At 35.8% G+C, this 18,177-nt stretch overlaps 1 protein-coding gene across 1 annotated transcript in view; it reads right to left on the reverse strand.

The window, feature by feature from the left end:
- LOC144666331 (adhesion G protein-coupled receptor L1-like) overlaps positions 1 to 18,177 on the reverse strand; it is a 30,435-nt gene that overhangs the window by 10,105 nt on the left and 2,153 nt on the right. Inside the window, exons 2-9 of the mRNA XM_078527733.1 lie at positions 12,122 to 12,310; positions 7,486 to 7,908; positions 6,428 to 6,675; positions 4,243 to 4,302; positions 2,851 to 3,025; positions 2,051 to 2,167; positions 956 to 1,019; positions 450 to 549 (exon numbers count right to left, since the gene is read on the reverse strand). Of these exons, the coding sequence (XP_078383859.1) occupies positions 450 to 549; positions 956 to 1,019; positions 2,051 to 2,167; positions 2,851 to 3,025; positions 4,243 to 4,302; positions 6,428 to 6,675; positions 7,486 to 7,908; positions 12,122 to 12,155 (1,221 nt within the window). The 5' untranslated portion in view covers positions 12,156 to 12,310. The remainder of the gene's footprint in view (positions 1 to 449; positions 550 to 955; positions 1,020 to 2,050; positions 2,168 to 2,850; positions 3,026 to 4,242; positions 4,303 to 6,427; positions 6,676 to 7,485; positions 7,909 to 12,121; positions 12,311 to 18,177) is intronic.

The following is an 18,177-nucleotide window of genomic DNA, read 5'->3' on the forward strand; positions in this document are numbered from 1 at the left end:
AACGATCGAGTGCAAAAAGTGAACAATTATTTTTAAAATGTTAAGCAGAACGTAGTTTTTAACTAAATATCCTTTAACATTGTTGTGTAAAGGGGCTAGGTCACGGTTTTCAGGTAATTCTATTTCTTTTTATTAATTAAGAGCTGTAAACTTCAAATTGACAGAGCCACATAACAAACAAGGATGTTTTCGAACATTGTAAATGACACTTTCATACAAATTGAGATAAACTTGAAAAAGTCGCGCCGACGTTTTTTAAGTTTACACGAAAGCAAGCCGTTTTAATCTTCTCGAATTTTGCCCATCCATGCCCGTTTTTGCCTTTCTGTGTTTCTTTTGAGTTATTCTACAGTTTTAAGCTGTTATTGTGATGTTTCAGTTAATTCTATGACCATTTGGTCAGTGTCGAAATTGCCTAAAATTGCGTGACATAGCCCATTCAATTTTACCTCCAGTGTTCGAAGAACGATAGTCACATTCTCCGTAAAAGTTTCTTGTTCGGTTGGCCTAACATCGCTTCCCAGGATCATGGAATCAATTTTGCTGTTCCTATAAATAAAGGTATAATTTAAATTTAAGTAACTGAAAACATTTTCTGTTTTTAAATGTAAAATTGGTAAAAAATTACGAGTTGAGATCGAGTTGGCGTTTTATTAAAAGGAAGGTAATCTGAATAGGGACGACCTTAGGAAACTAAGTATGCAACGGCCCGATATCATTTATCTTTTATGGTTATAATTATAATCGGGTAGATTTCACTGTTATATATGGGTCTCCCTCTCATTGGTTATGAACCTGTTCTAGCTTGTATCTCTGGGTGGACCATGAAAGGATGTGGCTTGAGCAAAATACGAGGATCCAAATATTAATTAGCAATACAAAAGTCCTGAGATCTACTTTTATTGCAGATAAATGAAAGACATCAGCTGTAGTAAAAAATAAAATAAAAAGTTACCCGGATCCCGAGTTGTCAACAAATTCGTGAAGATCTCGGTACACGGCGTTCACTACGTAAGTGTCTGAAAATGTGATAAAAGTAGAAATAATGTTACAAGATAATACAAAAAAAGACAAGAAACAGTAATTACAACAAAGGGTTCACTAATAGAATCCAAGGCCTTTTAAATTGGCATTTCAATAACCCAAAGTTTTACACTAGGTTTTACATCAAGGAGAGGATTGAAGTATTGCCACAACCACCCTCCCCTGGATGGGATGCTAGTTCATGCCACGTTATTCCGACACCTAGCATTCTGTCAGGTTGTCACAGCAATTCCCGGTAATCTTTTATACACCTAGGTACAGAGAGGCACCGTGAGAGTAAAGTGTCTTGTCCAAGAACACAACACAGTGGCCCGGGCATGGCTCGAACCCAGATCAATCTATCTAGAGTCCAGCGCACTAACCATTAGGCCATCGCACCTCATAAGTACCTCCCAATATTTTCTGCTTGTTTGACATACAGCAAATATTCAGAATATTCAAGTAGCAATCAAGTCAATTTAAATTTTATCTCTTAAATCTCGCAAATCGGCGAGATACTACTATCGGGGGATGTTTTCATTCGGAATTATACGGTACCACTTTTCTCGTGCCAAGGCCCAGCCGGCTAAGAGAAACGAAAGGGATATGGGGACGAGAATGATACGGTACATGACATGTCAGCCTTGTCACCAAGCCAATCCGCACTATGAGAGTGAGCAAAGGAGGCCTGGAACCGATGGAACTCTCCCGACAAGCTTGGCGGGTGACGTCATATCCAAACTCGCCGGGGACGATTGGGAGCGAGGCTAACAGCAGGCAAAAAGCGAGAATTACCGAGATTAAGACGGAATACTAACGATAAGCTTTGAAAGATTTGCCATTTTTTTCAAGATGCGTTGTTCGTGACGTTGCCCCTTTAACAACGCGTCATTTGCCAGCTGACAGTTAACATTTTGACCAATTCTCATCAGTCGGTTAAACCCGGTTATAATAATAATAATAATAATAATAATAATAATAATAATAATAATAATAATAATAATAATAATGTACTTTACATCATTACCCTGTTTGTGGAACAAAGACGAAGGTAAAGTTATTCTCGCTACTTCCTCAGTGTCGTCCTCTTCCGTAAAAGTAAAATTTTGAGAGTAACCTTTTGGCACCAGCGAGACTTGCAATACTGTAAGGTAGCAGTAAAAAAGAGGACATATTAACTATCTATGTAGATATTGGAGTTAATTTTTAATCTCAGTTATGTTTTTATTTTACTAGTATTATTTTTCTAACTAGTTTTTTTAATACTGGGTCATAAACTAGATAAAGTAAAACACTTCCCCTCCCTTGATTCTCACACCCCTTCCACCATTCTTACTAACTCTCCTCTACTATCGGCCATTATCCGCCTCCCCTTAGTACTCTCATCAAATTTCAAAAGACGTCTGGTACGAGCATTTCTTGAACGAGAGATCCGGCAGCAGACAAAGCCAAGCAGTTTAATTTATTCTTCGTTGCGTGGTCTTCGTTGCGTGGGGAAGGAGATCTGCTCCCCTGTGTGAAAGTGGTTTTCCCCCAGAGGGTACCCATTTTCTTGCTCACAAATACAGCGCAATAACCTTAGTTATCGCTCGATCCCGATTCCAGCGTGCTCACCACCAGGCAATCGCACCTCTACTAGCCTCCTAAGCAGACGTTCTTTTGGCTCGTCACGCAAACGTTGGGGGGAAAAGATTGCGTGACGAGCAAAAAGAACCTCTGCGAAGGAGGCTACGCCTCTACATGCCTGTTCCAAAGAAACACCTGAAGTGACAAAAGTTTGGGAGGTTAAATTTTATATAAAATTGTTCAGATTGTTAAGTAAATTACCGATATGTTTGTTTTCTTTTCTCTCCTCAGTATTTGATGCATTCAAATTGAAGGAGGCGTATTTAAATGCAAACTCTTCTATCAATTGGGTAGAATCTATTAAATTGATGTCAGTCCCAGTTTCCTCCTTGGCTTGAACGGAGGTCGCAAAAACCTCATATGCGTCTGTGGCGACCTACAAATTAAGAAAGAAAGATACCATTAGCAAGTTTACGTTTTGCTAACCAAGTGATAAAGGAGACTGGGAGAAGCTGGTTCTTTATGAATTTTACTTCTTTTTCGTTTGGAAGAGATTGTGGGGGGGGGGGGGGGGGGGGTGGGAAAAGAGTGACGTCGTTGGTCTAAAAAGAAAAGTCACATTTTTAACGCCTAAACCGATCAAGACCCACTTTTGACAATTAACGTGACCAGACATCCTTACTTATTATATAAACTGCAGTTGTATAGCGAGTGGTAGCAAATCGATAAAAATGGTATCACACATGTGTGGATAAAAATGATATCCACACATGTGTGATATCATTTTTGACCAATCAACTCGCAGACTTTGTCATGTTTCAATGCTCAATGGGCCAAAGTAAATCGGTATTAAGTCGAAACATCTTTGGATCTTCCTCGGCAATCTTCGGTAATCTTCGGATATTTTCGGAAAAGTTCGGAAAATGTTCGGAAACATTCGTACGAACTTCGGACAACATTTTCACATGTATTATCCTCTATTTATTGGCTGCTGATATTATTTGCTCCACTTGACGCTTTCACGTTTCTTTGACTGTATAAAAAGGAAAAATCCAAATTTGTTGATAGTTGGTTCAAATGAACGTCATCGACATGTGGTATTCTTGCATCTACTTACTATTTTTTAGACACAAATTCCCTTCCAATAATAACCCAGCCTATTTTAAATAAAAACCTTCTTTAGATAATAATCCTCTCCCACTTAAAGCTGATTTCCAGTCCGTACTACGCAGACTCGGGGTTTGTTTTCGATTTTGTTTTGAATTCGTTGAAACGTTACACTTCGGTAACAGCATACATGAAGTTTTTTTAGTCCGCCATTACAGTTCGTTTCGTTCAAGAATTTCCGATGAGCTGAAACGTCGGTTTGAAATAGCGTCAAGGTTCCTCTTCTCGTTATTATTTGTTCTGCAAGGATATCTGGCGTTAATAATGAAGAAAAATTAAAGGTAAGTTTGTCGCGGAATTTTTAGTTTTGCTTGTAAACATTCCTTCGTGTGAGGCTCCCATAAACATTGCAGCCGAGATTGCGCAGTACGGACTGGAATTCATCATTAGAATACGTTTTTAGACACGAACCCGGGGATGGCATGAACAAACGGGTAGAGAAGTGTCTGATGCCATGACAACGAGTTAGCATAACACGACTCTTACCTTTAGTGACTGAGGGTCTTGCGGATTTAGAGAATTCATCAAGGTAGAAAGCTCTAACAACTATAAGACAAAATGATAACCTTTAAATTGTATCTTTGCACTATGCCGGCAAGTACATATTAAAGGTTAACCTAGTAATTATTAAGTATTCAGTTAAAGTTAAAAAGTTGGCAAATTTGAAGAGCTGACTTTATTGGAAGAAAAAGAGCAACAGAAAACGCATAGATAAAAAATAGGTCACCAAGGGTGACATGAGTCTAATGCCGTATGGCATAGTGATACAGATTGCGCGGTTTTCGTAAGCCGGTTAAAATTGGTTAGAGGTTTGTGTTCGGGAGTTTAATTTAAAATGCTTATAGCAAGCTAGGGGCATCGTGGATGATTATGGATGAAAACGAAACAGTCATAAATGTTATATGCTTCACAAAATTTAAAGTATGAACAGGAGTTGATGTTACTTCTTCCGTATTGTCCGTAAAAGCAGAAACGATTAAACATTTGGACAAGATTGCGTGACGATTTACAAAAAGCATGTTCATTACAACAAGGGTTGAAGAACTTCACATCGTTTTCTTTCAGATTTTTCACCATTTTGATGATGACTCTTGAAACAGATTTTGCAATAAAAGCACTTGAAATAGTGACTGTTATTCCATTGTACTGTAAGCACTTAGTGACAGATTTTCCTAAAAACGGGTGTAAATGCTCACGTCAATATAATGATGACCTTTTGAACGCTGGAAACTAGGCAATTATTATCGAGCTACCATACACAGGAGCGAAGACTGTTTATCATGATGTACAAATTTCGCGAATCATCACTTCCATATCAATGTAACCATTTTATGATTTTTCTAGCTGTAAGAAGAACTTAAGATCTCTGAGAGTCGTAAAAGCATGAAATTCGATTTCAGTGTATGGCAAAGGCCGGGACAGTGTAATACTGCAAAGCGGCCAAACAAACGCATTTTGATTTAGTCGCGTAACTTGATTTACATTTATCCATGTACATCTTTTATTTTTGAAGGTTTTTGTTTGCACTGTAAAGAAAAAATTGGTCAAAATTCGAATGACTTAAATACAAAAACCGAGGTAAAGTTTTCTATTTTTTAAAACAAAATAAATATTTGGTCGCATTGTGTAAATAAACGCGAGTCGCCGTCGAAATATTTTTTCTCAAAGACGTCTTGCTTTTTAAGCAAGACGAAAACACAAGTGCTTAACTGAACTGAAAACGAAGATTTATTTTCACAAAAAGCTTACAAATGTCTTAACTGGAAAATTATTTCGTCCTGTTCAAGTGTTGAATAATCGTGACTTGAGAAAGAACTTTTAATTATGCGTGGGAACACGTGTCGCTGATTGGCTGTTTTTAATTGAAACTAATCGTGCGTGTCCGTACGGAGTCCGTTCTTGCAGCTGATCATTGTTTTCTACATTACAGCGAACGATTATCGATCCCGAACCATTCCCTTGGGATTGCTAACAGCTTTTTTCATATAACAAAGAGTCTAATGCGCATGCGCAAAGCGCACGCAAGCATTAGACTCAAAAAATCAAACAAGCCAATAAATAAATGAAACTAAATGTAGAAATAAATAAACAAACAAACAAACAAACAGACCAACCAACGAACAAATGAATGAATGAATGAATGCATGCATGAATACATGAATGAATGAATATATGAATAAAAAAATCATATTTATTATATATAACTGTCTTTATAAACAGAGAAAAATGTAAGTGGTTTCACACAACGAAGGAGTGCTCGATGCAAATACATGCAGAGCGTAACTGTCCGTACAGTCTGTATCTTAAGATAAGTAACTGTCTTTAATATGAAGCGGCGGAAGTCCTTTACTTTCCTTACTTAGGCTAAAATTTGATATACAACATTTTTAGACTGCAAAACAGTTGCTTTTTGCAAACGTGCGCAGTGCTCGAACAAAAAGTCTGGAGTGAGTGTCAAAAGGGAGAGTGACACTGCAGGGATCCAAACTTCCGGCGCTTCGCGCCTTAATTGCCAGGAGCGATTTTAGAGGGAAAAGGTTACCGTTTGCAGCTTAGCTCTTTTTAATTTGCCACAGAGGATAATAAATCTTATAAATTAAAGTTAATTTATTATGTTGATAACTGATTAAGTTTTAAATGATACAAAACGTGCAATTCCGTGTTTACTTACTGGATTCTCAGAATTCAGTTCATTGTAAGTGTCTGGTTTATCTTCGAGGACTCTTGATGCTTCACTTGTTGAATGTGAGCTAGCGGAAGAAATGTCAGTTTCCGTGGATTTGGAAGAGACCATATTTGGTCCATCCTCGGAGACTGTCGGGGCTGCGTTGCTTGGAGTCGTAATAGGGGCGTTGATCTTATAAGTAAGAGTGTTTAGATGTGTTGCCAGCGTGGAAGGAGTTGGTGTCTGGGTTTCAGCTAGGAAAAAAGTGAGATTAATAAGTATATAGGCTCTAATGTCGTTTTGTGTCATTACTTTTTGCATTGCTTCAATTCATTGGAAAAACCAAGGCAAAGTTAAGGTTAGAAGTCCACAATACGTAGTCCAAAAACCCGATGTCAGTTAACCCTCACGAAACAACAACTTACTAAATGACTGGCTGACTGACTAACAAACTAACTAAATAAATAAATTAATAAATGAAAAAACAAACAAACAAATAAATTAATTAAGAAGTCCGTCCCTCCGCCTGCCCGCCCGTCCGCCCGTCCGCCCGTCCGCCCGTCCGCCCGTCCGCCCGTTATTCAGTCAGTCAGTCAGTCCGTTATTCAGTCAGTCAGTCAGTCAGTCAGTCAGTCAGTCAGTCAGTCAGTCAGTCAGTCAGTCAGTCAGTCAGCAAATAAATAAGTAAAGGAGAAGGGTTCTTCGATTCCATAGAGAGCCAAATGCAAGGTGCCAAATCTTACCTACAATTTTCAATTGGCCTTTCAGTGGCCTTTCCTTACTCGAATCAATACGAAAATTACACCAGCTATAGGTTTAAGATTTAAGTTTGATTTCGCATAATTTTTACGGCAATCGATATTTCCATGGCAGCGATAAAGAGAAGACCACCAAATCAGTAAAACCTGATTTTTGCGCGAATCAGATTTCCCGTTAAAAAACTAATACTAGCGTCTTAAACTATGATGTACTGCAAATGAAATATCCAAAAATAAAAAAAAAAACAAATCTGTATGTTTGATCTCGAATAAATCGCAAAATGTTTCATTACTTATTGTAATTACCAATGTGAGTAGCCGTCTGACAGATGTATCCATAAACATGATTGTCGCAAGCCCGTTTCTCAAAACATAGTGAACTTGTGTTGGTGTGCTTAAGTTTAAGCAGATAACACCAGTTGTTTCCGTGAGTGGAGTGTTCATCCGGGTTTATTCCACAAGTCGAGTTCATGAAGTTTTCGCTAACAGTAACTCCTGAACTCCATTCAAACTGTCGAATGGATGAGTTGAACGCAAGGCCAATCCAGAACTTGTCTCCATTTCCGTAGCCTAGCGACAAAAGTTTCCTTGCTAACTCGTTAAGCTTGTCCTGAGTATCAAGCACTGCTAAAACTGATCCATTTTGTTGGCAATTTTCAACAGCTTCTGTCCATAAAGTGTTTGTGTCGTGTATGTAGTACTGATATGCCTCTATGTAGCCGGCTAGATCTGGAATGAATGAACACGGAAAATGTCAAAGCTACAGTCCTTGTCAAAAGTCTTCGGAGACACTGTTTCCGACGGCAAATCAATGGCCCTTGTTTTCACCTTCCTCACCCCTCATACAATGTTTGTTTTTATCTATCCAATCCAACCACAATGTCTCAAGATTGTGTTGGGGAGGGGAGGGGGAGGGGGTTGGTTCAGGAGATTCAAAACAACTGATTACATTTTGTTTAGTGTCGTGAAATATGATTCTTTTATTTACCACACCCCACACCTTTGATTTTCAAATTCAGTCTCACAGCTTCCAATATGGGGTCAACTTTCACAGAAACATAAAACAGAGAACACACATGAAAAAGGCAAAAAAGTATCTAACTTATTTGGATACTTGTTTAACAAAGTCTTAATAAATAGGCCTTGTGCATTGACTGGCCACTGACTACCAATTCATGTTTTATACCAAAATTTGGGATGAAACTGTAAAAACCAACTTGATGGGCGGTTGTTTTGCATTTTAACTTGGAAATAAAACTTCCCTTATTACATATTTCATTCTTAGATACCATTTCAAGAATTTGATTGTACTTTTATTATGGGCGAAAAGTTGATTGATCCATTGATTGATTGTTTTCGCCGCTTGGCTATAGAGCGTTTTCACATGATGTCACGGCGGCCATATTGGTGTTCCAAAATAATGAAACGGCGGCCATGTTGGTGTACCAAGTCAATCCCGCGGGATTTGATGCCTTTTGTCATGTAAACACTTCTTTCTAATCCAATTAATTTGAATGGATGCTGGCCACGCGAGTGAAAACGCTCTATAAGTTAAACTAGGTTATACAAAATGATTATATTACCGAGAAATGCTTCATGGTTTTAATTTGAGCGCTAGGAACCATATACAGTAAACATACATTTACATTTTTCAAATATTATGATATTTTATAGAGGTTATTTCCCCTCAGGCTTAAGGTCGCGCAGGACCCTTGCAGTCATTATGTATGTATTTATTTAAAGAGTATGCACGAACAGCGACGACTGAAGCCGAAAACAAACGAAATATTCATGATTATTGTTTTCTTACAGTTCTTTGTACAAGTAATAACGCGCTATCGTTCGTATTATTGTGTCCCGTGCGCTGGAACAAAACGAATTATCATAATTATATTCACAGCTTTAAATATAGTACATGTTGTTGTAAACATTGACTCGGATGGTCTTCGGAAGCCACAAAACCTGCAATTTTGTGTCCAAGTTTTCTCCGCCGACATAGACTATCAGGAGTTGATTTTCGAGGAACATGGTGTATTCTTTTGTGTTCTGACAAGAGCGAATTTTGAAATTTCCTTCTCAAAATGAAGGTAGCACGTTTCAAAGTTTAGATTTCACATTTATACTCTCTTTAAAGCCATAAACTTTAAGCAGTTTTTGAAATCGAAAATTTCGTTCTTGTCAGAACACAAAAGAGGTTATGCTTTATCACTAGGTTATATAATCATTTAATTCGGTGTGCTGTTCTAACTGAAAACTTGGACACAAAATCGTATTATCTGTAGTTAAACTTTTAAGAGCTTGTAACATTACAGTAAACGGTCATCTCTCAGTAAAAGGACAATCATGATGTAATTCCATCATCCCCTAATATCCTTGATAAATTTAAGAGGAATCGATGTTCAAAATTTAGCGAATTAAAGCTTTTTAAGATAGCACCCCGTCAGGAAATTTGGCTTATGAATTTATTAATGAGCAAGGGTCCTGCGCGACCTTAATGTTATTCAAAAGACAAATAGCACTGTTAGTGTTCAGGAAACTATTTATTGAATTTTTAATGTGAAAAATTAATACAGTAACCTAATTATTCTTTTTTTATTATAGCTGTTATAAAACACAGGAAGTTTGGACGAACATGTCTTTAGTTTGTTCATTCGTTTGGTGGTCTACACCCGGACCAAACTGACCCAAACATGGGAGAGAAAACTTTTAACTATACAGGAACAATATATTTACTCATCATTCGCCCATGTTAAAAGTGTCCGACCTTAATTGATCTTAAAAGTATTATAATAAGACGCTTTTATTTGTAAATTTTATTTTTTAGAGTTTAGTTTTCTTTAGCTTTAGTTTATAATTTTTTCTTTAATTTTTAATTTTCAACCTTTTTTATATTGTACCCATTTTTTTGTCTCAGGGCCCCTATGGACACCAGCCTTGTTGCTGAGTGGGCTATCTTGGGCTAACATTGGATTACTGCTACTCTGCCTCACTGCCAGCCTACTCCACCCTAGTCGCGTCCCCCCCCCCCCCCCCACGCCTCAACAAGAATTTTCTCATATTGCCATACAAATTCTCCTGTCCTTATTTATACTCTTGGATTAAGAGAGGCACTATGAGAGTAAACGTATTTTACCCGAAGAAACTTCACAGTGATCCCAGGCTGCCTTTGCATTGCCTTAGACGAGAAACAACTATGGATGCAAATGTTGAAAAAAATATATTTACACACATTCTGCCCCCACCCCTACGCAATGTTGACAAAAAACATCCATCTGACAATGGCTGCGGTCACATCTACGACGTAACTAAAGTTTAACTATAGTTAGTCTCAAGTTACGTGACGTCAAACCTAACTATAGTTAGTGCTTTCGGTGGTCTTTGCGGTCACACCAATGCAGTTAACTATAGTTACTTCTGATTAGGTTGTGAATAATTTCGAATCTAAATTAGTTCATGACAGCTCTTGTAGTTGATCTGTGTCTAGTTATTCCTCATTTTTTTTTCTATTTTTGCACGGCATCTCGGCGTTGAAGAAAATAAAATGAAGTAAGGATGCTAGAAACCGAAGAATTCAAGCTTTAGTTTTGCTAACATTGGTGATATGTAATTTCTTGGCATGTTGTTTTTCTTTTTTCCTTCACTTCACGCTTTGTTTTGCATATTTATGTTCATCTTGCACGTGCGAAAAGAATTTTCGCATTCTGATTGTTTTTTTTTGTTTGAAAACTAAAGACTAACCTATGATCCCTGCTTGGGTATAACTATAGTTAGTGTGTATTGTTTTGGATCAGCGAGGCGTCAATTTTCTAACTATAGTTAGGGTGAACAAAGAGGCGGTCACATTACCGAAATAGCTAACTATAGTTAACGCCGTCTTAACTATAGTTAGCAGTGTAGATGTGACCGCAGCCAATGATTTGAGTGTGTTTTACCATTTTCCAATTTTTCAACATCGAGGGGGGTGAACTGATACGTATTTAACAGTTATTACGATCAGAATTTCTTGTTTCTACGAGCTTCCAACAAAATATGCCTATGTTTGTAGTTGTTGAGCGTTGAGTCACTGCTTCTCCCATAATCTTAAAAATAAATAGCTACACGCAAAGAAATATTAACAATAAAATTGAAAGATTTTAAATAGTCGAATCAATACTTTTTTGATAATTATTTTCACATCATGGTTTCTTATTTCATAAAGTCAATCAGTAAATAAATAACGGAAGCTTGACGCAGCGAAATGCTATAACAAAGCTACATACGTATAATGAACATTTGAATTGTGTATTTTCCATTGTTTTACAGGCTATTGTGTTTTCTTTTTTTTTGTTGCTAGAGTTTGTTTGCAAAGCTAAGGGTGTTCTGTTTGTTTACATATTGTTGGGTGATGCTGCTACCTGACATTTATTATTTATAAGGCAAAGTTTACCTTTTTATGAATATGTTGCATTTTTTTTTTCAACCCCAATTTTCTTTCAGGACATATATTATTCATTAAGCAAAGTTGATCTGTTTCTGTGAAAATGTTGCAATTGATGTTTTTTTGTATAAAAAAAAATTATCTTCTTTTACTTCGGTGTGTGGGAACTGAGTTTACTGAAACATGCTGGCCAGGTATATTACCATACTGAAGTACATTTACCACAACATTCAAATTTACTTGAAATTAGAAATGCGTTCAGAAACTGCTTTTTTATGCGCTGAAGAAAATGTTCAGTCCAGTTGGCTTTATTTGATCAAATGCCAGTATGGATATTCTTTTACATTATTTATTTATTTATAGTTTGCGTTTTTTAAACTTCTACAAGATAAAAATATCTCTTGATACCTTGAGGGAAAGGATGGTTAAAAGGCGATAACAGTTGGGCAGAAAATAAGTTTTAAACTAGCAGATGAAATAAAATAATTGTAATATACGTATCTATATCTAGTTTGGTGTACTTACGCGAGACGAGAGCAAGCCCGTATAGTGCCCACATTGCAGATCACTGTTTCCAGTGCGAATATCACCATGTGTTAATGAACTTATTCCACTTGAACTATCCAATCAGCAACGACCTCCTCGTTTGGAATGATGATTTCCTTTCTACGTATATCTTTCATATTATTTTTCCTTGTCATTTGTGAAAGTGGCCTGCTCAACAAACAACAATAGAGATGCATAATTAGATGGCAAATTTGTAGAGAAAATTAACAAAAAAACGTTACGCAAACTCTATCAACTTAGACATTGTTAAAAAGTGTGCCAAATGGTCTACAGTTTGAAAATCGTATATTCCGCCTCTTACACTAGTTCACTAAGTATTATGCATGGAGCATTAATTGGATTTACTTTAACATATAAATTGAATTTGTGGCGAGGTATTTTGACGCCAACATGCTGCTACGAATACGCTATTGAAATATCAAACATAAGAGAACAACAAAAGGCTGCGATTTCCTGTCGACTTCTCACAATACTCTACAAAAATAATGTAAGCTAAAAAAACTCAATATAAATCTGCAGTCTATTTCCTCCGTGTGGGTTGTTCCTGAAAGCTTTTCATTTCTTCTTAAGAGCCATGGAGTGACCAGTGTTGTACGTGAGCTGAATAAGTGATTACTTCTGTCATAAAATTAAATATGTCGTTCTTGGTGGGAAGCATTATTACCCGAAAGTGAATTAATCCTACGTATATTTTCTCCGAATCACCAGCATGTGTTTTTTAAAAATAACACTACGTTTATTTAGAAAGAAGATGCTTTCTATATTTGTTCCCATCGATTTTTCTTGAATAAACGCTCGTTCTCATATTTATAATAATCACATTTAAAGACCGGCAGAAGTAAATTCTGAAAAAAATAAAAGTTTTGATCAACGAATTTACCTGAGAGAGCGACGTAAATATGTTGTGAGAGGCGGTGGACAATTATCGCGACCAATGACATTGAAAAAAATAAAATAAAACGGCATTTGGTATGGGTTTTTTTGAAGTTTAGGAATGATTAATACTTTTGAAGTTTTTTCTTCTTGCCTGTGAGAAACTGCGAAAAAATCGAACGTATGCCTTCTGCAGGCATTATGTAAATAATCACAAAATGTTTGTTGTTTTGGCTTAAATAATTAGTTAAAATTAAAGAGGAAAAAGAAAACACTATTTACTTAAAGTACTTTAAACGCTATAAAACTGAGTAGAATTATAATTCCGTCCACGTTAAAATAATCAAAATGATTACTACCATTCATTTTGGCTAAATATTGTAAATTTTTGGTGGATATTGTTATTTGAATAAATCTTTTTTTTTAAATCTTCAGTCAATTTTAGAGTATTGCACCTTTAATTTTACGACAAAATAAAACTATTTTTTTCTAGAAATGTACACTCAGTCTTTTCAAGAAAAAAATATCTGAACACGTCAAAATATGATGACATATAGACGGTGTTGTAAATTAGTATTTAATATTACCATAACAGTTCTATCTAACACTCAAATACCGTTTAGCTGTTTCCACATTGAAGTACTGCCCACTCAATTAATTACATTTAGTCGATTTTAAATTTGATTTTAAAAATGTTTGTTTCTTTTAGGAAAAAATATATTTTTGCTACACATAAACACCATTAACAGTAATTACAAACCCGTGTCCAAGTACAGAAAAGCTTTCAAAACTTTCTGATATGTGTTTTACGAGTTTGACCGCAATCGCAAAACAAGGGTCCAAAGATCAGGTGGGGTGCGTGTTGGTTGCTGCCTACCTTTGGCTAATAATTTTAAGACTGTCTGACTTCAGCCTCTCTCTCCCACTTTTTCAATATAAAACTATCAGAATATATTAAGGTTCTCTAGTACCATTAGAAATAACAAGTAAAAGAAAAAAAATAAAAAAAAAAAAATAAAAAAAAAAAAAAAAAAAAATTCTATTCAGTGCCTCAAGTTGTAGTTTGACAGTTCCAAGTTTCTAACACAAGAAACGCAAACTGCAATTTTTGAATTTGTGAAATTGCGTTGTGAAAATATACATTTAATGTTGTTTTTTGATGGACCTCAATCGACTTTATCACGGAGAAATCTGGACTTTGGAAATGGTAAAAAGTGTGCCAATGTCACTTCAAGTTAAAGAGACTGTGTCACGGATTTAGGCATGGGAAATGAGCATCAAATTCGGCGAAATATAAAAATAACCTCTTTAAACAGAGGAGGAACATTTCAGTGACACAGCAAATACAAAAGAAGGTACTGATGGCCAAAAGGGTGACAACGATTAAAACAGATTGCGATATGCATGGGTTTTGGAAATGTTGTTAGGCTGAACAGTTTTCAAAGTTAATCTCGTTTGCTGTAACTTTAAATTATAATGCCTAGGAGAGAAATGTGGTTGCAATGAAGCTATAGTTTTTTCATTAAGATCCAGAGAAGTATTTTTTTTTTTCAAAAAGTAAGTTTCATAACGCGTTTTTGGCAAAACTTAATAAAATAAACTTCACTCAGCCGTGACACAGTCCCTTAAATAGACAAAACATAGACTGGAGACAATAGATTTAATTAAAAGTGCGGAAACCGTGTTTGAAAATTTGGGTTAACCTAATGTAAAAAAAAAAAGGTTTAAAGTATGACTATACGCACGTTTCCCAGATAAGTACAATCTTTTGCCGTTTTTTGTTTTATCCGGGTGAATTTCTAAATACATGAGTTGAAACAATGACAAAGCAAAGTCGCCGCCCACTTTTTTCTTTCTTAATGGAATAAGGCGGATGTGCATGTACACGGGCAGACTAAACATTGATAGAATTTAATTTTTGAATAATAAAATTATAACCATTTTCTCTTACTATGTGGCTTTATTCCTGTCGATATTAACTTATGAATAGTTCTGTTTTAGTGATTGGTTAGTCGAACGATTGCTTTATTGATTTCATTGTCGTTCAATACTCTAGACCAAATAACGTTTTAAAATCCAATTTTTGTCCCCTCCGGTGTTTGATAAGACAAATTTGTCATGCACTTTGGCGATAATTTGATTTGAGTTATATGTAAATTTCGCCGGTCCGCGTTAAGTTCTTAAAATGTTTTGATCTTTTGGAATAACTTATAATATTGCAGTGCTGTTGTGCTATTATAAGTTGAAAAATGAATTTTAATTCCCTGCCAGCCTATAGGCCATATAGTGTTAACAACAATGGAGAAACAGACCCGAAGTAATTTCAGGGATGCGTGGTAAGCACTTGCCCCCTCATTAATCTGCTTTGTCTACAAGTTTCCCAATCTGAAACAATTTCTCAGTATAAATTTAGGCTCATAAGGACAATGTCCAGAAAGAAACTAAAAACGAAAGAAATTGTCCTCATTAATTCCGTTGGAAATGTGCCTTAACCTATGACTGCCATTCGCAGATTTTTTCCAGCGTCAAACTTTAGCGATTTTTTCGCCTCACGTATGCAACAAGTGGAAAAACAACAGCCGAGTTGATAAAGATATTCAGTTCGGAGAGCTTCAGTAAGCACTCCCGCTGATTTCCCAGCAATTTGTGAGTGTAACATTGTTGGCAACACTGGAGCGATGTAAGAACGGACAATGAACTCAATACTCCCGCAAGCCGTGACGTCATCCAGCGCATGTCCCTGACAGACCACAGCCAAAAAAGGAACGACCAGCAAATGTTTTAAAGCTAAGAAATGATCAATAGTGGTTTTTTCGGAAATACTGCAGTCTATAGACTGACTTAAAAACATGCATTTTTAGTATTTTCATAGTTAGTCCTTGGTTAACTTGGAATATTTCAAAGGCGCTTTAACTGAAACGATAATGCTATTATTTGCGCGATGCAGTAGAAAATTTATGCATTACCCTTGCTTGTATTTTGCAGTTTACTCGTAAAATGGTACATTTACTAGCTAGTGAAAGCGATTAGAATAAACAACACAAAAAAATAATAATTTTTTTCAAAAAAGCTTTTGACCAGAAGCAGGAGAAACTATTTAACCGTACGTAACGAATTCATTTAACGATCGTTTTGCTGGGGGCATTAGCGATGCCTTAGTATAGTTTTGATTATTTTGTGATTATTTTTGCCTATTTTGCTGTCTATTTTTTAAAATAATTTTCTATGCTCTAATTCGACACGAAAATTGTTTACCGAAAAAGGCTTATACATGTATCATGCTCAAAATTATGCCGGCTGAATTTGTCCAAGCCTTTCTGAAATTGGATTTCAAAATTGGGGGAAACGACTAGCAATTAGTTTTTTAAAAAAATCTAATGATCAACGGAAGAAACGAGGGACATGTGATTAATTTTGTAAATACTTTTACAAGAAATCAACTAACTGGGCGGTAATAAAGGAAACTGAAAAATTTAGTTAATCATAATTATTTTGTATTCAAGCTTTACATACGTCATTTAAGTTTAAATATATTTGAGTTAAATCTGTTTTAAATGATTCAATGAAAGCCACATTTATCGTTTTAACGACTCATTCAGTCCAGTCGTTTTCTCGTTTTTAAATAAATAATGTTTTTTTTTCTTTTCTGCTTTATTCGACATGTTCAAATTGTCTCTTATCAAAAAGCATAAAATATATAAATCAAATATCACTGTTCAAACAATTAAGTAAGACTTTCTTCTGCAGGAAAGTCGTGGAAGAACCTCATTTGTTTATTCATTGGTGCAACTGACATTTTAAAAATAGTGTGTAATAATAAAATTATATAATAGCTAATAATGACACTCTATATTTCTCTAACAAGCAAATCTAATTCGCAGTGTTCTATAATTTGCAGATATTCCCTTCTTAGCTGAATTTTCCAGAAAATAAAGGCCCTTTTCACAAAGTGAAGAAATTGTTGTATGATTGCTATAGTCTACTTTGATATTCTGAAATATTGAAATCCTTGTATGAACATGACTGTATTGTAACTGCAATAACTGAAAGCTATAGAAATCTAACTGCTAAACATTGCAGTTTGTTCGTTACCTTTTCACTGGCTCGCACGTAATCAGACCTTTGCCAGACGAGGCAAGATCTTGCTGGGGGGTTTCGGAAGCATGCCTTCCAAAAGGTTTTGAAATTTAGAAGCTATGACATTTCCTTGAGAAAAATCAATTTTGTTTAATTTGGGATTATTTTCCGAACAAAACAAATTTTGTTTTTAATTTTGGGTTGAAATCTAGACGAGGTAAGTGCCTCGTCTTGTTTCTAGTTACGGCCCTCTCTATTCGTCTCATCACTTTAAACGCATATTGCACTGTGAAAGAAAGCAAAAAGGCCGCAATTCCACTGAATCGTGGTAGCTGCAATTAAGATTTGTATGCGGCGCATTCAGAGAATGTAAACATCACCACAGGTCTGAGGTCGTTGAAGAATAGCCCAAGAATTAGTTAATTAAAAAATTCTTTAGAAGTTTGCTAAGTAATTTCAAGAAGTTTATAGTGTCTGTTATCTCTCGCCGTCATGTTTTGTTAACATAACAAAAGCTTAATAAAAATGTCGCATTATTTGATTTTGCCTTTATTGAAAATAACTATAAAGAATTTTTAGATTTCCCAAGTTTTCCGGTTCTAAAACTGCAGTTGGAGGAAAAGGATTGAATCTGTTGAATTGATTAAAGAATCGAAGCGAAATTAATAGAGTTGGGATGTCAGCTTTGTCTTTATTTGCCGCCATTTTGTAGCGGGTTACCTAAAGGCACTTTTGGTAGCCGATAAATCAACAACTTTCGCTCTTTAAGGCCATAAATACATCTTTTCTGTAAATCTTTTTCAAAGACATGTGAATGGAAACAGATCTGATCTGTATACGAAAATTTACAATTCAATAACATCACACGACGGCTTCAAATCGAACTAATCCCAGTCTGTATCCAATAATCACTGAGATTACAGTATAGATTTTTAACATGGTGAATCGAAGTACAGAATTAATGGACGTGGACAAACCTCTGTATATGGACGTATATATATATGTCTCCCTTCGTTTGAAAGAAACCCAAATTATACAATACCTGCCACAACTCTTCAGTTAGT

The sequence above is a fragment of the Oculina patagonica genome, chromosome 9 (genome assembly GCF_052425735.1).
Source record: "Oculina patagonica isolate OP01 chromosome 9, crgOcupat, whole genome shotgun sequence".
Classification (NCBI taxonomy): Eukaryota; Metazoa; Cnidaria; class Anthozoa; order Scleractinia; family Oculinidae; genus Oculina; species Oculina patagonica.